This window comes from Armigeres subalbatus, unplaced genomic scaffold (assembly GCF_024139115.2).
Source record: "Armigeres subalbatus isolate Guangzhou_Male unplaced genomic scaffold, GZ_Asu_2 Contig137, whole genome shotgun sequence".
In the NCBI taxonomy this organism is placed as follows: Eukaryota; Metazoa; Arthropoda; class Insecta; order Diptera; family Culicidae; genus Armigeres; species Armigeres subalbatus.
Genome location: NW_026942143.1, coordinates 231,239 through 255,637, shown reverse-complemented (window position 1 = coordinate 255,637; position 24,399 = coordinate 231,239). Strand labels below are relative to the sequence as shown.

Here is a 24,399-nt window from a genome sequence, read left to right as displayed (position 1 = left end):
CTCAGCCTCCTTCCAAGAGGCTCAAGCCTCCTTCCAAGAGGCCTGGAAGCCTCCTCCAAGAGGCCCGGAAGCCTCCTCCAAGAGGCCTCGGAAGCCTCCTTCCAAGAGGCCTCAAGCCTCCTTCCAAGAGGCTCCGGAAGCCTCCTTCCAAGAGGCTCAGAAGCCTCCCTTCCAAGAGGCCCGGAAGCCTCCTTCCAAGAGGCCTGGAAGCCTCCTTCAAGAGGCCTCAGAAGCCTCCTTCCAAGAGGCTGGAAGCCTCCTTCAAGAGGCCTCAAGCCTCCTTCCAAGAGGCCTGGAAGCCTCCTTCCAAGAGGCTCGGAAGCCTCCTCCAAGAGGCCTGGAAGCCTCCTTCCAAGAGGCCTGGAAGCCTCCTTCCAAGAGGCCTCGAAGCCTCCTTCCAAGAGGCCTGGAAGCCTCCTTCCAAGAGGCCTGGAAGCCCTCCAAGAGGCTCAAGCCTCCTCCAAGAGGCCCGGAAGCCTCCTTCCAAGAGGCCCGGAAGCCTCCTCCAAGAGGCTCGGAAGCCTCCTTCCAAGAGGCCTCGGAAGCCTCCTTCCAAGAGGCCTGGAAGCCTCCTCCAAGAGGCCTCGGAAGCCTCCAAGAGGCTCGGAAGCCTCCTCCAAGAGGCCTGGAAGCCTCCTCCAAGAGGCTCGGAAGCCTCCTTCCAAGAGGCCTGGAAGCCTCCTTCCAAGAGGCTCGGAAGCCTCCTTCAAGAGGCTCAGAGCCTCCTTCAAGAGGCCTGGAAGCCTCCTTCCAAGAGGCCTGAAGCCTCCTCCAAGAGGCTCGAAGCCTCCTTCCAAGAGGCCTCAGAGCCTCCTTCCAAGAGGCCTGGAAGCCTCCTTTCAAGAGGCCTGGAAGCCTCCTTTCAAGAAGCCTGGAAGCAAGCCTCCTTCAAGAGGCCTGGAAGCCTCCTTTCAAGAAGCTCGGAAGCCTCTTTTCAAGAGGCTCGGAAGCCTCTTTTCAAGAGGCTCGGAAGCCTCCTTTCAAGAGGCTCTGAAGCCTCCTCTCAAGAGGCTTGGAAGCCTCCTTTCAAGAGGCTCGGAAGCCTCCTTTTAAGAGGCTCGGAAGCTTCCTTTCAAGAGGCTCGGAAGCCTTCAAAAGTTACCAACGTCTTGTAGGAAGCTTGTTGTATAAACTTATTTTGAATTGGAAAGTTTTAGGTCCGTTTTTCATATATCTCATAAGTTAAACTTATAATGAGGGGGTACCTCCAAGAATGCAAAAGTTCGAAGGGGTACCTTTCAGAGAAAAGGTTGAGAACCGCTGTATTAGATAATTAGCAAATAAAATTAGTAAAAAAAAAGAAGCAATTGAAAATTTTCCACGAAACAAAAATAAATTATCACTTTTAAAAGCAAAACTTGCATTTATAAAAAAAGAATATTCAATAAAAAAATCAAGTGTCAAAAAAATTTACAAAATTTCCATGCATAAATCATTATTAGCAATAAACTATGTAAAAAATTTCCGCAAAATAAATTTCTTTTTCCACAAAAAATTAAAAACTTTCTACAAAAAAATCAATAAAAAATATGAAAATTTCCATAAGAAACTATAGAAAAGCAATAAAACTGAGCTTTTTTCCATAGATGACCCATTCTTTAAAAGAGTTTATGGAGAATTCAATCAATTTTATTTATTTTTTGCATTTTATATGATGATTTTTTTATTGCCTTTCTCGTATACTAAGTATACGTACAGGCTATATGATCGCTCCAAAAACAAACTTTTTATAGAAGGCCCGGAGACCCATAGTGTTATATACCGATCGACTCGACGAATTGAGGTGCTGTCTGTGTGTATGTGTGTGTGTCTGTGCGCATCCACCCAAAAAAATGTCTCTCATGTTTTAGGTACTTATCATTAACCGATTTACTCGCAACAAGTTGAATTTGACGCAAAATACTTTACCATTGTTTTCTATTGAAAATTGGCTAGATCGGACTATGGGCTCGGAAGTTATGGCTTAAATACCATATATATTTTTTATAAAAAAGTCGAGTAGCAAAATGTCACTCATTTTTCAGGCACTTATCCTTAACCGATTTACTCGCAACATTCGACGCAGAATACTCTCCCATTGTTTTCTATTGAAAATTGGCCAGATCGGACTATGGGCTCAAGAGTAATGGCCAAAATACTATTTTTATAATGCACGAGAAAGGCACCATCACCGGTAGGTGGATTAATCTGGGTTTTTTTTATAATTCTTGGTATTGATAATTTTGAGAAAAGTTTTAAATTTTTTATGGAAAAAATATTTATTTTGTGTAAAATGTTGTAATTGTTTATTGCTAATATTGATTTATTTATGGAAATTTGGTGTTTTTTTTTCAATGGAAAATCTTTTTGGAAAATTCTTCTTTTATAATTGCAAATTTTGCCTTCAAAAATGCTTATTTATTTTTGTTTTGTAAAAAAATCTCATTTGTTTATGGAAATTAATGCATTATTTGTGGAAACTTTATTTTTATTTGATTTGATTTCTTGATTTCTTTATAGGAAATTTCCTATTTTCTATGGAAAACTTCTTCCTAGTTTTTTATGAAATATTATTTTGCTGCCTTTGGATAATTGAAACTTTTCAATGTAAAACGACTACGCAGTCTATGTGGATTGAAACTAGATTTTTATTTGTCCAGTGTTTCGACACAAATAAAAATGTTGATTAAATTCTCAAAGCGTAGCCATTTTGGGTTGAAATGATTACACACTTAAATCATTTCACAAATCACAAATCATGTTGCAAGCAAATCGGATGAGGCTAAGTACAAAAAAGTGTTCTCACATTCACACATACACATGCTTACATACATACACACATACAGACATCACCTCAATTCGTCGAACTGTGTCGATTGTTATATATGGTCCCGTGTACGGAGGAACAGGCCGTTTTACCTCGTATGGAAGCAGACTACCTCGTTCAATTCAACCAGAGACTACGGGGCAGTCTGCTTCCATACGAGGTAAAACGGGCTGTTCCTCCATACACGGGACAAAACAAAGCTCTTAAATGAGACAAAACAAAATTTGCTCTTAACCGAGACAAAAACTTCCAAACTCTTAATTGAGACAAAATGAAACGCCCCTTCAAACAAAACTATTTTTTTATTTTTTTTTATTGAGACAAAATACTACTAATCGCTCATTAGAAGAGAGATGAAAGTAAAACGAAGGGCATTCGCGTGTCACTTCGAACCTGTGTGGAAAATTCGGCTACATAAATAAAGTTACATGAATTTAACAAACATAGTATATTAGAATCATATGATAATTTATTGAAATTATACCAAGTAAAATGATCAAAGATCATGGAAAACCCCAAATAATGTTTTATTGGTCTATTCCTTCTTAGACATCGAACGATAAGCGAAGAGATTATTCAAAGTCAAAATCGATATCGACATAGTGTTCAATTGTTGAAAATCCTATCCCGAGGGAGCACTCCAGAAGAACCTTGCTCTTGGTCGTAGATAGCTAAATTATGCACCGTTGTTGGCCGACGTTGTTGCTACCGGTCCATCAGTGCATGAATATGCCCATTCCTGCGGAAACAACCCATTACAAGCCGTTCGTACCTCCCCCAATTCCAACGCCATCGGACCCAGCACCCGCCCATATTTACCTTAATTGAAATGTTTGTATTGTTTCGCCGTCCATCTGGATGAACGTGTTGTTCTTGGCGAACATGAACGTTTTCTCGTAGCCGGTCTCCTTGAACGTGAGCTCCGAGCCCCGTAGTTCGTCCGGGACCGGCGCCAGCGTGCTGCTCGATGAGTATCGCTGCGACAGTACTTCCTGCGTCTGGGTTTGCACCGTTGTGGACGGGCTGTCGGTCGTTGTTAGCTGCTGCACCGGAGGCTGCGTTTCTGTTGCGTGCATTAGAAATTGATGAGAGTTGTGCTTGGTTGCGGAGGAGGGTTGTGTGCTTTCAGGTCGGCTTCGTCGGAACAAGACAGATGCGGGAGGCCAGAGCATTACGAAGTTACGCAAAGCTAATAATTCTCCGGCTGTGACAGTGGTTGAAAATTGGTCTTAATCAAAGCAAAGGCATGATGAATTTCGAATTTGAACATTTTGGATTTCAAGAAGTAGAAACAAATTATTCTTAAATTGGTTTCACAGATAAAAAGATTTGTAATATGCACTTCGGAAATTTTCTGATTATAGACTTTTTTCTTCATCAAAAACAAACCGTTCATTTAAATTTGAACTTTTAAATTTAATATAATTTATTTCGATTCTGAATTGACACAAAGCTCGCTTCAAAAAACCTACAGACATTTAATTTGAAACCACTGTGTGCAACCGGTTCCGGTTCCATTCCTGGAACTCACACGCTCCCTGGTGAAAAGTCGAATTGAAAAGCCTCCTTCCGGGAAAAACATCCCAGTTGACCGTTCGCATATTGGTCGTCCGCACATTGGCCGTATTCCGACGAAAGACAGTTACTACAGTGGCTGGATACTCACGTGTCTCATTAGTGCACTGCTGCATGCAGACCTCGTACGTTTCGAAATTGTTCTGCAGATTGCCTCCGCAGCCGCCCCAGGTGAACTGAGTGCAATTGTTGGCTGTCTGATCGAATCGGTATCGATTCTGGACGCCCTGGCAGGGACCCGGATCCGCTGGACCCGTGCATTTTTCTGCATTGTCGGAAGAAAACATCAAAAGATTAGAATCGGAATCGGTCCACTGGAGACGTGATATTCAAAAGCAAAAAAAAAACAATCTAGCGCTAGAATCCAGAATGCAGAATGGGAATCAAAACTTCATACGATACACTATTCCTTCCTTGGGCGATTCGGAGATCGTTGGGATGGCCGATGCCGTGTGCGGAAGTGCGAGAATACTGATGACGGCAACTGCGATGGCAATGACTGACGTTCGGCAAGGACCTGAGGCAGCGACATGATGGGTTTGGTGCATTCTTTGGTAATTGACTAGTTTGAGGTTGGTTTAGACCGAGCTGAAATTGAAAGCAAAAAGCAAGGATTTCATTTTAGAATGATTATTGTTTTATGTTTGTAAAGATATCTTTTATTAAGGCAGTATTTAAACAATAATGTACAACAGCTAAAAAAATTGAATTTCAATAGAATATACCTAGTGCGTTTTAAAGTAAGATTTCCCTAAAACTGTAAAAAAAAAATTCGGCTTCGGTTAACGTTTAAAAGATATGTTATTGAAAACACAGTACTGTTTTAGAGGCCTTTAGTATGCGGTAATATGCGCGGCTGCAGAGCATACCAAAAGCATGCCAGTGGTGATTTGTTTCGAATTTCGGAAATTTTATCGACTATCCAGGGCTTTGTAGAGTTATGGTATGGGACTTGTTGTCTTGGCGTCGATAACAGTCATTCGTCAGATATTAGGCTGCCAGCAGAATAAAAAATAATGATCAGTTGATAATCTTACTTTAGCATTTTAATTCGCGGGATGCAGCGTAGGAGCTCGGGTTACTTCTTATCTGAGGGAAGACGTGGCCAGACGTACTCAACTCATAACTATTTCGAAAAGTTTTGTTCATTCCACCAATTTCGACTATTTAATCAATCGCACTTATTCCACTAGTCATGACAAGGCAAATAATCAGGCCAGTAAATTAAGTCAGCTGACATATCTGGCCAGTGAACTGGAATGGTTGAATAACAGCCGTTTTATCAGCATAATTGATTTATTCGGCCGGACAGCTTATTTGGCATATTTATTCATTCAGCATGATAGATGATTTCGACACTGGTTTTAATCGGAGAGAAAATCTATTCATCAGGCTGTAATATAAGTTTATAGTAAAATTCTATTTAATCTAACTACTTGATTGGCGTGGCTTCGCAGGCGTCTACTCAAATGTGAGATTCATTTGACTGGACAGAGGTTCTCAATCTTTTTCTTGATTGGTACCCTTTGCCGTAGCCTGGATCCACAGCACCTTTGACGAAAAATCGTGTTTAGAGAACAATAAGTAAGAAATAATTAAGATTCGAAAGTTGAGCTGTTTAATGGACGGTTAGCTTCAGATAATGGTCAATAATTATTCAGCGGTGTACATGAACAAGGTACATGTAGTTCATGTGGTTTTCACAGTATTCCTCCTATAATATTTTGAAATTCAGTAATAATGTTTTTAGAATTTGAAAAATGTATATGCGTCTAGATATTTCCCAGAGTTCTCCATGGTCGTCTGAAGCGAGACATTTTATATAAAACTTTATATAGCTTTTGAACTCATAGTCCTATTTGCCTATTTTCAATAGAGAACGTTGCTGTATGTAATGTAGGGGAACGGTTCGGCACTTCATCCCATAGCTCCTATTTCCAGTGAGATGGAAAACGGAACAGTTCCCCTATATTATTTTGTAATATTACTTGTGTCTTAAGTACATTGGTATTTTACTTCAAAATCTCAGACTCTCTTGATACGCTACCGTCGCCATCGTTGCGAATGAATTTTCTACAGCAATCACCTCCGACGACTGCAACCGCTGCTGATAGTGTTCCGCTGCAACCATTACCGAATCAAACTGGAGGAAAAAAGAAGCACTCACCACGAAGCCAGTCTAAGCCCCCGGTGGCGGTGGTTCCTAACACAAATGCCCATCGATGAAACTGGGGCTGTCAACGGCGTTTGGTGGTCATCCTAAAGGGGAAGCCAAAAGATATTACAAGATTACAAGATGAAGATGGTCGCTGTCGCCACTGTCCAAAACATCTTTTGCTGGCTGGGATATGGAGGATGAAAAAAACACACGGTTTGAGAGTTCTGTACTCGACATGTTTCGGACATCAGAGCAAAGGTATCCGAAGCTACAATCTTTGTCTTGTTTACACTGGCGGCGCCAGAGTTCTGGTAAAGGTGGGGCACCAGCATTTTTGGCGTAATCGATTCATTGGTGCTGGGGGTGTCAAGCGATAAATTAATTTAAAAAATGTCAGGCAGTTTAAATGTAACGAAATTTTAATTGTATTTTATCGTCTATAATTGAAAAGGCCACTACACACCAGCAAAGTAATGGTTTGCTGATTTACAGCATTCCTTTTAGAAGTTTTCTGAATTTCAGTACGTCGTTCAGTGGTTTATTTAAAATCAGCATATGGTCACAAGACATTGTGATTGCTGAAAATCAGCAATCCTTTTGAAATTTCAATTAGAAATGTCACTCGTTCTTCCTGTGACGTATTTTTACTTGTGACGTGTTGTTAGACTCAAACTACAGCAGTATATAGTGAAATTGAGAAATATATTGGCAATGCAGTGCAATATTATATTTAGTAAGTACTCTTTTACATGAAGTACTTGACTTTTGTGTAGTTTTGATGGAGTGGCAGAAAATTGTTAAAATTGTTATGAATAGATTATTTTTTTAAATTCCAGCCGGATATTGTGAAATGAGGACCCTGTTGCAAGTTCAGATACAAAAGGCTTTTTTGCTCCAAAATGTTTTTCACTTATTTCAAAACTCCTGAATTATAAAAAAAAATAAAAGCATGCACATATAATAAATGAATGCAGTGAACTCTCCCTTACTCGATATTGAAGAAACCATCGAGTTAGGGAGGTATCGAGATAGAATACACATTCATATTTAGCCGGATGACGTTTGGTCAGATAGTTGAAATTTGTTTTCTTATTAAGTGAAGTGAAACATGAGATGATCGAAATGAATAGTTGTAATTGCTAGGATGGGCAGCACGTAGACTTCCAGGACAAAGGCCTCGGCAAGCTTGACTAAGAAACGGCCTGCCGGGTGAGGCTGGGTCTCACAACTAGAGAACCTTTTTTGATCTCAAGGTCGGCTGGAGTATTCTCTACTACGCTAATCAGACCTGACATGAGGGTAGTATCACTTTTCACTTTTTTCTTTTCACTTCTCACTTTTCATTATTCACTTCTTACTTTTACTTCTCACTTTTCATTTGTTACTTTTCATTTCTCTCTACTCTCTTTTCACTCCGAATTTCTCCTTCTAACTTTTCACTTCGCACTCCACACTTGTCATTTCTCATTTCTCATTTTGCACTTCTTACTTAGAATTTATCGCTTCTCACTTCTAACTTTTCACATCTCACTCGTCATTTCTCAGCTCTAACCTTTATTTTCTCACTTCTCATGTCTTACTTCTCGCCTATCACTTTTCACTTCCAACTTTTAACTATATCGTGCATGTAAACTGATCCTGACAACATCGAGTTAGCGAGGTGAAAATGCATTGAGAAATTAAATCCAGTAAGGGAGATTTCGATTTACGGAGGGATCGCAGTATGGTAGATTTAAGGGACTTTGAATTTTATCGAGTAAGGGAAAATATCGAGCATCGAGTTAGCGAAAGATTACTGTATTTTATTTTTGTTCGTCAACGCTAATAATTGTATCATTTCAAATAGCTTTTCCGCATATTTGTTTTTTATTCCTGACAGCAATACATGATCGTTTATCATTTGCTGGTTAATCAACTAATTCCTGTGTGATAATGTATTGACTGTAATTACGATTTTCTAGCAAGCAATTCCAGATTTCTCAAGAATTTCTGGGGAATTATCTACTGTCATTTTTTTGTGAATAATTCTTCAGGAAATATCACCAAGATTTTCCACAAAAAAAAAATCAAGCGTACTTTCAGAAATTCCTAGAGAAACTCGTTTGAAAATATTTTTCAAGTATTCCTTCGATTACTAACAGAAATTTTATTATCTCGGAAATTTCTCCTGCAAGAATTCTTCCTACAAGTCTTGGACAAAATTTTCCTCTTGAAGTCTCCCCAGAAAATCCCCCGGAAATTACTTCCCAGATAAACCCAGAAAATCCTTCAGGAATTCCTTCAGATGTCTTATACGGAATTCTTGTGAAAGTTTCTGAAGTAATTTCCGAATGAATCCCTGTATTAATCTAGGATTTTATATAAAAATTGCAGTAGGTATTTTTTTGAAAATTCCATTGGATTTTTTTTCGTGGATGACTTTAATAGCTCCTTAGCAATTTTTTCCACAGATTCGTTGGAAAAATATTTTCGAAAATTTATTTGGGTGATTCTCTATTAATTTATTCAAGAATACATTCAGAAATTCCTCCTGAAATACATTTTTTTGTGGTTTAAAATTCAGCTTATTTTGTCAAAGTCCTTCAGAAGTTCTTTCAGGTACTCCTACAGGAATTGTTCATAAAATTTCTTCAGTAGTTCATTTGAATATTCTTCCGTCGCGAGCAGCACAAGTCAGACGAAAATGGTTGCAGCAACTATAACGGATTTCTTATTATCATTTGTAACTAAATTTATTTATCGCTTAAATGTTGACATTGCACACAGGAATGCCTATTGAGTGGTCGAGACCTATTGCATTCTAAGTTCATGCCCGGCTAAGAAATTTGTACTGGTTCATAAGGTACTCGTGCAGTCAATGGGACACGGTTAACTAAATATTACCATAACATATGCATTGTTACAAATACATTCTTTACGAGTGCTCATTCTTAAGTTACTTAAAACTAAGGTACCTTTTTTGCACGACTGATGCTCTGCTGTACTGCTGTCGATGAACGGGGCCCCGTTGAGAGTTCTCCGCATACGTGCGAAGGGGTTTCAGCATGCAGGAATGCGTTCGATAACGCGATCTTTCAGAACGCCACTTTGTGGCTAATCATTCGCTCGGCTCCGTGCCCTAACTACGATGACTTGCTTACGTTTCTCCTATTTGTCCTCGTTGTCACCATCTGACGAAATAGGACGCTGAAATGTCGATCCTGCACGCGTGCCACTCCACGTCGGTCTACTGCCCGCTGCCTCGAACGACGTGGAGGCGTTTTTTGCCTTCTCCTGCTGTTCTCGCGTGGGCCGCTGCACGTCGATCTACTGCCCGATGCCTCGAACGACGTGAGGGCACTATTTACTTCAAATCCGGTGTCAGTACGGTAGATAATATCTGTTAAAGAAGCCTTATTTTTAGAAGGCTTCTTTGGGCGTTGTTGATGGTGATGATTTTATGTGTCCTAACTCGACCGTCTTAGAGCAATCCTCGCGCTTTTGTTTCCTGCCGCCTTGCAAGAGTTTCCGATTGGAATTCACTTTTGCGTTTCCATGCGGTAGAAGAATCCGATTTGTTTGACGCTTGTTTCCAACGTGGAGGTACACTTGCTAGGCCGGTGTTTTTCTGTCTTCGGCCAGATTCCGTTCGTTTGGGGTTTTATTTTCACCCGTTTCTGCTTCGCGAAACTTGATCGGTGCAGATGTGTACTGCCGCGAGGATGCCTACCGTACTGACTGACTGACTTTCGACCGGAAACCAACCGTGGCATTTTGTGGTGTCATGTTGGTTTTCGTCTTCTTTTCAAGAAAATTACATCCTCGGAATAATTTCCAAGCGATATCGGTAGGCTTTGACCCTGCAGCAGTGTGTTTGTTGCATCATGTACACGGAGAGAGCTTATGAATAATTCATTATCGGTACTTTGTCGATGTAGTCCGTAACACAACTTGATTGTGATTGAATCAAGCCATATATGAGTAGCAGTAACCTATGTGGAATACGTGTGCTACTAGGGGCAAAACCTCTCAAAAGGCCTTAATCAATTTCTCCTGAAATTCCTCCAGGAAAACAATGTAATATTCCTTTCAAAATTCCTCCAGGAATTATACCGGAAAATTCGTTGAAAGAATTCTTCCGGAAAATTTCTAAAGAATGAAATAGAAAATTCTAAAGAAGTAATTCCCAAATTTACAAATGAAATTTCCCAAGGATTCCTGAAAGAATTTCTTAAGGATTTTATAAGAGATTCTCGAAAGAATGTTCTAAGGCAATTTCGTAGATCTAAAGAAATCCCTAGAAGATTTGCTAAAAAAATGGAGGAATGACCGAAGGAATTCCTATAAGAATTTTCGAAAGAATTCCTGGAGATCTGAAGAAATTCCTGAGTGAAATTTCGAAGGTATTCTAAGAATTTCTTGCTAGTGTTCCCGAAGGGTTTAATTGAGAAAGTACTAGCAGAATCCTTAAAATATATTCCAAAGAAATTCTTAAATCAATTTTTGAAGAAACTCCTGAAGGTATTTCCGAAGGCATTACTAAAGAAATATCGGAAGGACTAAAGGAGTTTCAGAAGGTATTCCTAAAACAATTTGCGTAGGTATTCCTGAAGGACCTTCAGAAGGATTTTCCAGAAGAATTTCTGAAGAAATTCCTACAGCTTATTTGGGAAATATTTGGCTTCGCAGTTTTGGAGGGAATCGAAAACTACGTTTTTATTCTTTTCCCGACGTTTCGGTTAATTTAGGGCCTTTTTCTTTGTCAAATGTGTTTCTGTGTAACCTACAATGTCATGTGAATCAAATGGTGGAAATTAGCAAGTCCAGACACCGAATTTCGGATAACAAAAAAACAACCAAATCGTTCGTTGCACAATTCATTCGGACCAAATTTGAACCATTTGATTCACATGACATTATACGTTACACAGAAACACATTTGACGAAGAATCTTTAACAAATGGACCCCTTGAAAAAGGCACCAAATGGACCGAAACGTCGGAAAAAGATAAAAAAAACATGAGTTTTATGAGTTTCTATATGAATTCCTTTGAAAATTACCTTTAGATTTCCTGCAGAAATTCAATTAGAAACTCCTTCAGTTTAAAAAAAATGAATCAACATATATTGAAGGCTACTCTCAAACAAATGCTTCCAGTAATTCCTCAGAAAATCCCTACCGAAACTTGGGAATTTCTTCAGACATTCTTTAAGGAATCCTTGGGAAATTATTTAAAAGAGCTCCTTCGAAATTTTCATCTGAAAATTCTTTTGATATTTCCGTTAGAAACCCATCCGAAAGTTATTTTAGGATCTCCTATTTTATTCTTTTAAAAATTTCTGGAAAAAAAATATCCGGGATAATTCCAGCAGAAATTTCATATGGTTTTATTCCAAAGGAATTTCTGGATGAATTTACGAAGGCTTTTCCAGACGATTTTCCGAAGGAAAAATAAAGGTGTAATATTCTAAATTATCTTATAAGAAATTTTCGAAGGAAGAGAAAATTCAGAATGATTTATCGAAAAAAAAAATCCGAAGCCTGAAAGATTTTCGGATAGATTTTGCAAAGGAATTTGTGGGCTTCGTGGTCGTGCGGTTAGCGACGTCAATAGTCTAGGCGCATGTGCTGTGGAGTGTGGGTTCGATTCCCACCCCGGTAAGGAAAATTTTTTTCGTAAAGCGAAAAATTCTCCTCCGGTCCACTAGGTGTTGTGTAAATGTCCTGTCCGTTGTCTCATGCTAGACGTTAAGTGTTCAGTCTGTGCTAAATTTCTGGGTGCTACGACCTCTGCTGGAAGCTTGTACATATGTTCCAGAATCGCAAGGATTCCTAATTGTATGTAAAGCTTCTTGTAATTTTTTAGAAACAAATTGGAAAACTATAGGGTAAGACACCCTTGCCCCCGTTTTTACCCACCTATTTTAAGATCTTTGTTTCTCAAAAACTAGTAGTTGAAAACAGTTCAAGTTCAAGTTTTACTATACAATTATCGTACAATTATGAATAAACTTGAAATTTAACTGCGCGGAGACAAGCCAGCCTCGGAATAAAGACAAAAAAAAATTAACTGCTTCCAACAACTAGTTTTTTTGAAATAAAGATTTTAAAATAGGTAGGCGAAAACTGGAGTGTAGGCGATTCCTGGGTGTCTTACCATATTTGCCTTGAAAATCGAAGAAAGTTTCTCGAATCATGATCATATCCGCAAAGATTCCTGATTATTTTTGGAATTGATTAAATTGCCTCCGCGAGCATAAAAAATAGAAGTTCAAAGGATTTTTGCATTGAAATTCCGAAGAACTTCAAATTTCCACAGGAAGTTCTTCGGAATTTTAACACAACATTCCTTTGAATATTCGCGGGACATTCATTTTTTTTTTTGGTAATTTAGATAAAAAAAAACTTGTTGGAGCTTACGGACAAGCCTCCCGGAATCCAAAACTAAATGCACTCGCGTTTTCAAGAGCACCCCATTCAGAACGGAAGCCACGCACAACTGTCATTTTTATTATTGCAGCTTTTCTGCGTCGCAGCAATTTATAATTTCGCTTTGAAAGTTTCTAGTTCTACGTGGAAAATTAATGTCGCTCACATTATAGCAAACGAAACTGAGGCAGTTTTCGAGGTCAGGGCATGAGCATACATAGGATCTTCAATGTTGAACTCCGTCTCCGATGCCAATGAAAACCAATAGCGACAAAAATCCGAGAACGAAAATAAAGGTGAATCGACCGTATTCTACCGACCCTTCATTCATGTTTCGAATCAATTCTTATTTCATATTCAAACTGCGTCTGATTGCAATCAGCTTACCTTTTTGCGGGGTTTGTTCTCTGCTCTGTTCAAACAGTTTCATTTCTGTTGTAGAACAGGTGGTACAATAAAAATTGCACTACTCCAGACAATTGCGATACATTGTAGGACTATGAGAGTGCTCTTTTCATTTCAAGAATACACGCTACGAAAAACATCCATAAAACCTCTATTAAATTTGATAAAATGGATACTGTAATATATCAATTACATGTTTGTTGAATTTCACAAACTTCATAAAACTTTTATAAATTTGAGACCACATAATGAAGGTTCATAATTTTGAGTGTGCAGTTGGAGTGACTATGCCCTACTCGTTTTCTCCTCGAGGGGATTGCCCGATACGATTTGCTACTTGCAACTCCCACCTGTCCACCCCTGAACCGAGGAGCCGGGACTCGACTTGAGCTGGAAATCCTTTCTAATCGCATTGTTGCTCCGATTGTAGCAACAACTTGTGAGTGCAGAACCCCATATAATGGCTTGGAACACCTTTCAGCACTGTTATTTATGTGTCTAACCAGTTCGGAATAGTGGCCGTTGCTTTTACCCGAACTTTGGCTGCTGCTTAAAATCCAGCCTCCGGCAAAAAGTTGCTTCATCCACTCGGCATCGGATACCTAGCACACACCCTCGGAGCTCCAATTGAATGCCTGCTGTGCAGACTTTCGGGGTATGTGATGTGACATATTTTGAAGGTGAAATAAAATTTGGTAAGTATTATAGGTACAGAGAATCAGAATTTCGGATTATAATAAAAAAAAATGTTGGTAGGGAAAGCACACGAAATTCATACAAGAATTTATATAAACATTTCTTCTGAGTTTCAAACAAGGAATTCCTTCAAGAAATACTTCATGCATTGATCATCAAAATCTTTTATGAACTCCTTCGGATATTCACACAAAATTCCGTCGTGAATTCTTTATGTAAGAGGAATTTTCCGGAGAAGTTCCTTGAGGAATATTCTAGAGAAATTTCCAAGAGAAATATAGAGATATTTCTGGAAGTGCTTTTGAAGGGTTTTCTCGCGGATATTCTTATAGGTTTTATTCAGAATTCTTGGAGAATTCCTAAAGAAGTATCTGAAGAAAAAGCGGGAGAATTTCCGGAGTATTTTCCTTATGATATTTCGGAGTAGATTTCAAGCGAATTTCCCGTGAAATTTATGTTTTCTAGGTGAGTTCTTGGGGAAATTCTGGAGATGTTTCCGTGGAAATTACCAGAGAGATTCTGGGAGGAATTTGTTGGGGAGTTCGGAATTCGGAATAATGCCTAAACAAATATCCGGAGAAATAATTTCCACAACAATTGATTTGTGGGGTAGGTATTTCTGGAAGAATTCCTATAGGAAAACGCGTAAAATTTTCTAGATCTAGATTTCACAATTTTATTTCCAAAAGAAGTTCTTCAAGAATTCCTGGACAATTTTCCAGAAGAATTCGCTGAAGGTGGGTTTAGTGGAATACCATGTCAATTTAACAAAGAATTCAGGAGAAATATCGAAAGAGTCTTCGTGGTAATTTCTGTAGTGCTCACGAATTTATGAAATATTCTTGGAAGAGTTTTTGGACGAACTCCAGAAAGAGTTCCAGGAGAAATTTTATGAATAAATATTTAAGAGCTCGAGCAGCACACTTGCCACACTCAAGTTTCTGTGACTTATATGAGACCAAATCAAGCCACGTTGAAGTTACTGCAACCAAATCATTTAGAACTGTGCTGCTCGGGAAGGTACAGCACTTTTCGGGAGTTTCCTGAGCAAACACCCTGAAGCATTCATATAGGAACTTCCGGAGGAATTTCTGAAGATTTTTTTAAGGAACTACCGGCAGAATTCCTGGAGGCACTTCCCCGAATAAATTCCTGGAGGATCTTCCGAAAGAATTCCTGGAGGAACTTCCGGAGGAATTCCTGGAGGAACTTCCGGAGGAATTCCTGGAGGAACTTCCGGAGGAATTCCTGGAGGAACTTCCGGAGGAATTCCTGGAGGAACTTCCGAAGGAATTCCCGGAGGAACTTCCGAAGGAATTCCCGGAGGAACTTCCGGAGGAATTCCCGGAGGAACTTCCGGAGGAATTCCCGGAGGAACTTCCGGAGAAATTCCTGGAGGAACTTCCGGAGGAATTCCTGGAGGAACTTCCGGAGGAATTCCTGGAGGAACTTCCGGAGGAATTCCTGGAGGAACTTCCGGAGGAATTCCTGGAGGAACTTCCGGAGGAATTCCTGGAGGAACTTCCGGAGGAATTCCTGGAGGAACTTCCGGAGGAATTCCTTTAGGAACTTCCGGAGGAATTCCTTTAGGAACTTCCGGAGGAATTCCTTTAGGAACTTCCGGAGGAATTCCTTTAGGAACTTCCGGAGGAATTCCTTTAGGAACTTCCGGAGGAATTCCTGGAGGAACTTCCGGAGGAATTCCTGGAGGAACTTCCGGAGGAACTTTCGGAGGAATTCCTGGATGATCTTTTGGAGGAATTCCTGGAGGAACTTCCGGAGGAATTGTCGGAGGAACTTCCGGAGGAATTCCTAGAGGAACTTCCGGACTAATTCGTGGAAGAATTTCCGGAGGATTTCCTGGAGGAACTTCCGGAGGGATTCCTGGAAGAACTTAAGGAGGGATTACTGGAAGAACTTATGGAGGGATTTCCGGAAGTACTTCCGGAGGGATTTCTGGAAGAACTACCGGAGGATTCCTGGAGGAGCTTCCGAAGGGATTCCTGGGGGAATTTTCGAAGGAATTTCTAGAGGAACTTACGGAGGAACTTCCAGAGGAATTCCTTGAGGAACTACCGGAGGAATTCCAAGAGAAAATTCCGGAGAAATAGCTGGAGGAACTTTCGTACCGATCCTGAAGGAACTTGTGGACCATTTCTGAAGCAGTTTCCAGAGTACGGAGGAATTTGTGAGAAAATTTCGGAAAATTTCTTTTGCTTGATAAAAGCTCACGTCGACTCATGCCGCCGCGCTGCCACCTCCGATTATCAACGGCATGACGCCGCCACGTCGCCGCCGCTGGCTGAAAATGTTCTATCACGCCGCCACCGATGAATTCTCAATCGGTCTTATTCGGACAAATAACCTTTTCCCCCATTGTGCTATTGGACCAAATGACCTATTCGGCCGGATGACTTTCGGCCAGATGGTAATTACTTCTTCGGTCTAGTGGCATTCGGTCAAATGACTTCCGCCAAACGATCCTTTGGTCGATAGAACTGTGAATGCCTTGACGAAAATATAGCCATCTGTAATATTTCCTTGACCTTAAATTTAACATCCAACTTTTTCTTTTATCCAACGTTGAATACAAGGTCCATAGTAACGACGACCTATACTGCCGTTATACGCATATTTGTCCCATATTTGCTGGGATTTCCTATGTACATGGGACAGTTATGCGTATCACGGCAGTATAGTATTAAAAAGTGATGGAAAAATGAGTCGAATCGAACGGAAGCCTTTTTTTACATCATACATATATACTGTGACATTTGTATACTGTGTAGTAAAAAGAGCGCCTATAAAGTTGAGACACTAGCCATCGAGATTACTGTCATAAATCCACTATAAGAATTCAATACATCCTACAAGCATGGAAATTGTTACTTGGCCGTGATTCGAGTAACATACCGCAACTTGAGATCAACCCTGTCGCATCGTATACTAAAAAGGATCGCTGTTTCCGTTAGTAAAACCTCTTGCGTTCTTTGCATACTTCTAGACACTCGGTGTCTTCCACTCAAAATAATTTTCACTCACATGAAAACATATGCAGGTATTTTCCATGTAGTTCGGATGAAAAAGTTAATGATTCATTAGTGATGGCATTCATTATTATAAATTCACTAGAAAAGCAAAGTGAATTTTGTTTGGCCATGTATGTACATAAATTTGAAGTGAAACTATTCTAAGATCTTTTCGGATATACCGTCCACTACAAGCAAACGAGATAGAAATAAGGAGTAAAAATTATCTCATTCTCAAATATCCTGTTTTGCAAATCGTTCTCATAGTGCTGTTTTTTTTAGCGATTACTAATAAACATGCATCACCCTCAGAGAACCCCACTCACATATTTTTCATACATTCATTTTTAGTAGAATTCACTAGAATAGTAAAAAGATAATATTTTCCTCGTTTTCTGGACCTGTAAGGCCCAGGAAATTTAAATATCTTATTTCCATCATTGCTTCGTAAAATAATGAAGTTTGAGCTTTCACACTACCTGTTTTGAATTAAATTTGAGGCATTTTATCAATAAGTCGATGCGCTTCTTTGGATCCTTTCTCAATCCCCCTGAAAGTGAGATGAAAAAATATGTTTTCCTATTTACGACATGCAAGGTATATGTCTTCGCGAGAGTTTTGGCAAAAGTTTTCCTGAAAAACTTTATCGACGACACCAAGTTCGTAATTTCATTACTTTTGGTTTAAGGAGATTCATTGCTTTTCATGCCAACAAGCTTTGAACATGTTCGACGTATGATATACAAGCATACAAGTATATGGAGACGCATGGTGCATTGGCCCGTTGTTAAGTTGTTAAAATATCCAATAAAAATGTTATAACTTTTTTTGAAGCAATAGCCACCAAACGACGTATTTTAATAATATCTAATACATTATAGAACATGCAAAAAATTAAGAATTGAAATTAAAAAAGATATGAGGAATTAACAATTTTCAAGGGGTTGTCAGCATAAAACGTGGAATATCTCCAAAAGTAACGGAATTACGAACTTGGTGTCTTCGACAAAGTGCAAAGTGCAGGAGAACTTTTGCTACAACTTTTACGAAGAATCAAAAAATATTTTTTCATAAAACTTTTAGGGATCAGTAAGGGTAATACCTCCAAAGAAGCGCATCAACTTACTGATAAAGTATCTCGAAGACAGAACTATGCTAAATTGCATAAAGGTATGCGTTAAAAACAAGATTTAAGCTTATGTGCATTGGTTTGTAAAATCATGAAGTTTGAGGTGTCACACTACCTGATCGGGGATATCACTTTGGCATTAAGGATGATATTTGTTGCTGTTTTTTTTTCTTCTAAAGCTGGCCTGAAACCAACCCCCTAAATTTGCGGTGGACATTGGTGCACAATTTTGCTTAGCGTCCCTTGCTGGCACTCAGACGATGATCAACCGCTTGATCTCAAGTATGAACATTGGGCTACTGTGATGAAAAACATGGACATCTGACACATAAAATACCGTCTTGAACAAAACATGTTGATCACAGGATTTGAAGCGCCATTAGCAATTAAATACCGACTTATACATCTACTGTACGATTGTCCCCGTTCTATGGCTTAATTGTAAAATCATGTTGAATATAGTTCACAAGAATTTTTAACAACACTGCACAGCTGGCCTGCCCACTTTTATGTTTGAACTACATATATGATGTACTTCAAACATAAATATTGGCAAAAAAGTGATAGATGTAGTCGAATCTATCGTTTTCGAGGATTCTTTAACGAGCTGACTGTGCATGTATATACTAGACTAGAACCTAGAATCATCAAATCTGAAACCATCCACAGTACCACATACCTTCACGAATCCACTTTCAAGCTTTCAATTTTCAAAAGGAAAACCACTGCGGGAATCGTCGAAAAACTTTATCCCTCATCCGGTGTGTCGGCATGTGGTCGGTATCGTCGTGTCGTCTATTCTCTATGCCCGAAATGTCCTACTCTACTGAGCGCCCTTTCACCCTGCGCGCCACCCCCTGGGCTAAACCGGAACAAAAACACTTGAACAAAATTCTACAATTATCATCCAGAACGTAAACAATTGCGAATAATTTCGTGGTTGCACCAAAGTTGACTACAACAGCGGGGAAGTGGCTTTGGCTAAAGCACGCCCGCCCGCCCTTTCCAAGCTGTGCGAAGAAGCACAGACAACGAAAATAAGGCCATCGACCAGGATGAGAAGACGATTTCGGTCTTTTGTGTGCACGTCTTTTTTTTTCTCTCCCTTGAAATTGGGGGAAACGACCAGAAGATGGGAAAACGACATCATCCTTGTGGCACTTATTTTAACTTTTAAGTAAATGGAGATGAGGCGGGTATGTGGGTCGTTTCTTTTGTATTGCCGTGGCGTGGATCCTCAGAAGTGGATTTTCCACCCTGTCTTATCTATTTTCAACCACGGTGGAAAAAGGCGCTCCATGTTATTGTTTGGATCAGTTTTTGGAAGGAAAACGGATTATGAGCAGTGATGAAGTACTTTACGAGAATTGCCATGAAGTGTGTTTTGGTGGAAAAAGCGGAAGCGAATTTTGTGACAACTGAAGAAAAATTTATATTTGATAAGGTAAATCCTTGCCGATACCTTTCTGTTCAGAAATGTTTGTACGGAATACACGTAGAGGGAAATGATAACTTTAACAGAGTTTATTCTGTTATTGACAGGGGTTTTATTTTTGTAAAATAAACTTTTTGAAAAGTGCTTTGATCCGCATACCTATATTTAGGTCAAATTAGAAACTAATAAATTATACAAATATCTCAATTGCCTAATACGAAAAGCTTACAACTCCCTAGGCGAATTTTATACAATATGCTTGCTTAGAGAACACGATTACCATCAATTTTTCCAATTTAGATGTTCATTTGCCTGATGAAAAGCTTTTGAATGAAATAAATGCATACACCCAGTTCTTTTTTTACACGAGTGGTTTTTAGTCGATTACGACGTTTAGCGTTAATCAAACTCTGAGTTAATCCCATGAAAAAATTCACAAAAAATCAAAGAAAATTCAGGTGGTATTTGGAAAACTGTGAAAAATTAGGTGACTCTGGAAATTAAAGAATACCAACAGTGTAAAAAAAAATATTGGGTGTATTGGGAGCATAAATGTTCTGCATTATAATATCTTATGATTCTTTAATCGTAGCTCATTTCCCATATTAAGCAAATTGTTATAACAACAATGCATTTCAATTATGAACCAGTTACCGATTAAAATCAATTACAATTGCAATTGCGCGGCTGCCGATGATTTACCAGGAATCTCCTGCGCTTCCATCATCTCTTCGCAATCATAACTGAATGGCTGTTATCCATGATAAATTTAGCCGGCCATTGAGCGAAAATACGCCCAGGCTGCAAATGGTGCCAGAGGAGGATTTACAACCGTGCAGTTCTAATTGCACATAATTATCCTGCGGCCCTTCCACAGTCAGCATGCTACGTGCGTTCTCCTGAACTCTCTACACGTTCACATGAAAAGATACAATTATGGACAAGGCTCTGCTAGTGGGCTGCAATCGAATAGATTTATAATCGCGTGAATAATTTCCCCCAGCAAACCTAATGCTACTTGCATCAATGTATGTAGTGGTTTATTCCAAGAGAGAATTTGATCGTTTTGCTACAGCTTCAAGTTCAGTGGAGAAGTTGTGAAGCAAGGAGTGCAATGTACCCCGTTGCTATAAAGTAATGAGGACCATCTAATGATTATCGTATTACACATAAGATTGAAATCAAAAACCATAAACCTACCACATACAAATGAAGAAATGTGAAGGCAGTAATTGGATGTTTTCCGGGACAAATAATACAAGCTGGAAGAGTGAAGATGTGAGGAGCACATAGAGCACACATGTTGTACAAGCACTTAATCAATCTTCTTACTGATTCTTTGAGGATTAGTTCATGAGCTGAATGACGGGATTTCTTTCCTCTTCAGCAACAATTTCCTGCTAGATGCACTCTCCACTCCATAAATGTACTGCAAAATTGTAAGAGAGCCTAGATGATGTCGATAATATGGATTTCTAAAAACAATTGTTCACAAAATAACTTCATTTTTAATTTTCATATCTTTTGAGCTTTTGAACGGACATTTCTTTTTGCTGTTTATTTGACAAAACTTTATTCAAAATACTAAACTTTTGAGCTTAACTTAGCACTGGCTTCAAGCAAGGACAAATTGGCTGCAGTGTTGCCGCATTTTAATCTGTATTTCGGAAGTAAAAAATCTTTTTCATCTGTATTATGGTTAAAAAATCTGTATGTGAGATCTGTATGATACAATTTGACAAAAACACAAAAATATCCCTGAACTTGTATGTGTTGTATGTATTTTTTTATATTCATTATCATTCATCATCATATTCTTCGATTATGTTATGGTGCTCGTAGAAAGTTCATACTTTCACATATTTTTCAATTCAGTTGTACGAAGAAACAGCCTCTACAACGTTTGACGTGATTGATTTTTAAACAAATTGGTTTTAAATATAGTTTTTGAAAAAAAAAATCAAACGACTCGGTGATTCATATCTAGAGGTGTACGCCGGTCCGATATTTAGCGGCGGCGGCGTTGTCGGCGTCACGCCGAAAGCCATTTCGAATGTGAATCAGCGTGGCGATTTTTTTGATACTTTATTTGAGTTTTTTTTGTTGCTTTTTTTGCAGGATATTTTCAAGACATTAACGGAAGAATCTTTCGAATTTCTCCTAAAAAATCTGATGAACTTCTCCAGAAAATTGTTTAAGTTTTTCCAAAATATTCGTTTGTAAATAATTATCGGATTTTCCAAGGGAACTACTTTGAAGTTTCGATAATTCTTTGGAATTACCAATAGACGAAAATTGTTTGGGCATTTGTCGGAGTTTACATGGGAAATTCTTCAGAATTTTCACGAGAAATTGTTCTAAATTTGTACAGGAAAATGTTTGGAATATCCATGGTAAGATCCTGTTGAGTTTCTGTTAAGCATTTTTTGACATTCACACAGAAAATTCTTCATAGTTGTAGAAAAATGCAGCTATTAGAAAAAGTGTTTGAACGCTTGCTTGCTCAGTCTAAAATAATCAGGACGAATAGTTTATCACGGCCAAGGGTAAAACAGAAAGTGCTTCATAATATCCGCAGGAAACTCTAAGGAGATGTCAAAGGAAACTTTTTGGAATTTTCACGGGAAGTTCTTTAGAATTTCATTCGAAGATACCCTAGCAGCACACTAGTCATAGACGAGTTACTATGACCCATGTAAGACCAAAGACGTAAGAGTCAAAGACGGATTCGTCGGCAGGAGGAAAGAGTTGGACGACGATTCAACACACGCCGACTAGAAGATGCCACGGTGAAACGGTCCTTCGTTGAGGAACTGGAGACGCGTGCTGCAGATATTCCGAAAGGTGGCAGCGTGGAAGACCAATGGACCGCCAACAAGAATGCCTTCATCACCACCAGCGAGAATAATCTGGGCGAACTACGCACCCAGAGAAAACAATGGATCACCGATGAGACCTGGAGAAAGATAGAGGAGCGAAGAGAAGCCAATGCCGCGATAGAGCGATCGAAAACCAGAGGAGCCAAAGTCTTAGCCCGTCAACGATACGCGGCTTTTGAGAAGGAAGTAAAACGCTCATGTCGACGGGACAAGCGAGCGTGGGCAGACTCTCTGGCTGACGAAGGAGAGAGAGCCGCCGCAACCGGGGACATTCGCCTCCTCTACGATATCTCACGACGCTTAAGCGGGGCGAAGATGAATGCAACGATGCCTGTGAAAGACGTGAATGATCAGTTACTGACCGACTCAAGTGACCAGCTGAAACGCTGGTTCGAGCACTTCGAACAACTTTTTCAAGTGCTAGCCAGGCCATCACCACCTCGGCATGATCTGCCTAGGATCCGACGTATAATACGCGTCAATACCGAAGCTCCATCACTGCTAGAGATTCAAACAGCCATCCAAAGCATGAAATCGAATAAAGCCCCAGGGGTCGACCGTATATCAGCCGAGATGCTCAAAGCTGACCCCATGACATCCGCTCAACTACTGCATCGTTTATTTCGTAATATCTGGGACACCGCAACTTTCCCGGTCGACTGGATGCAAGGTATCTTAGTGAAGGTGCCCAAAAAGGGTGATCTGACTGTATGCGATAACTGGCGAGGCATTATGTTGCTGTGTACCGTTCTCAAAGTTCTGTGCAAAATTATCCTAGCCCGGATTCAGGAGAAGATCGATCCCAAGTAACAATTCTGTGACCGTTGGGTTTTATATGAATTTTAATAAGGTTTTATTATGGAAATAATTAAAGCCTATTGTTTTATGGTGGTCATAAACAATGCTAACGAACAAAGGTTTTATATCACTCTTGAGATATCCATAAAACTCTTATAAACCATGTTTTAAAAATAAACTTTTTGTTAGCTTTGAAGTTTTAATAATAGTTTTATTATTGCTTTCAAATGCGTCATAAAACCAGTTTGGATCACTGCTTTAAAACTACTCAACGCGAATCGATCTATTCGTCATGTTGAATTTGGAAAGCAGTGTTGCTGTAAAACTTATAATTTAATCATTCAATAAGACGTATAATGAGGTTAATATATCTTAGTGTTTCTGATAAACTTTAGATGCTTCTCATTTCCCAAATTAAAAAAAAACTTAAAAACGACAAGTAAAAAATCCCCTGATCATACGAATCTCTGGTGCTATCCAATAATACCAATAAAGGTTTATCAAAAACAACTCGATTTCTGTCAAAAGTAATTTTGTTCTATGAGCAGGGTTATTTGAAAATTATTGAACTCTTATTAACTCTTATGTTAGGTAAGCGTACTGGGGTCGTGGGATCAAAGCCCACAAAAGGGACGGTTACCCTCCAATACCTTTTCCGAACTAAATCTATCACATGTTGTGCATATGTATAATTGAGTTTCAGACATAGTAATTAATTTCCACTCCTGGTGGCCGGCATATAGGCAATTAACTTTGAATGTACTGAAGTTATTTTGAATTTCAGCGGACAATTCGTCGTATTTTACATGAAAATCTTTTCAGAATTTTTACGGGAAGTTGTTCCAAATTTCTACAGGAAATATTCGGAATATACACTGAAAGATTCTGTTGAGTATTCTTTGAAATTTACATAAAAAATCCTTCATATTTGTAGGAGCTTGTAACTGGTTAAAAGGATGTTTTAACGTTGACTTTCTCAATCTTGATAAATTGGGTCCTAAAATGACGAATAGATATTTAATATTCTTTCAAAATACGATGAAGCTAATCATCTAAAACGCGTCAGTTTTTTTTTGCGAT

General features: G+C 39.2%; 1 protein-coding gene across 1 annotated transcript in view; it reads right to left on the bottom strand.

Moving 5' to 3' along the window:
- Window positions 1–24,399, bottom strand: part of LOC134202716 (axotactin-like) — a 162,791-nt gene that overhangs the window by 55,665 nt on the left and 82,727 nt on the right. The window contains 3 exon segments of the mRNA XM_062677724.1: window positions 3,626–3,869; window positions 4,473–4,646; window positions 4,779–4,969. Coding sequence (XP_062533708.1) covers window positions 3,626–3,869; window positions 4,473–4,646; window positions 4,779–4,929 — 569 coding nt within the window. The 5' untranslated portion in view covers window positions 4,930–4,969.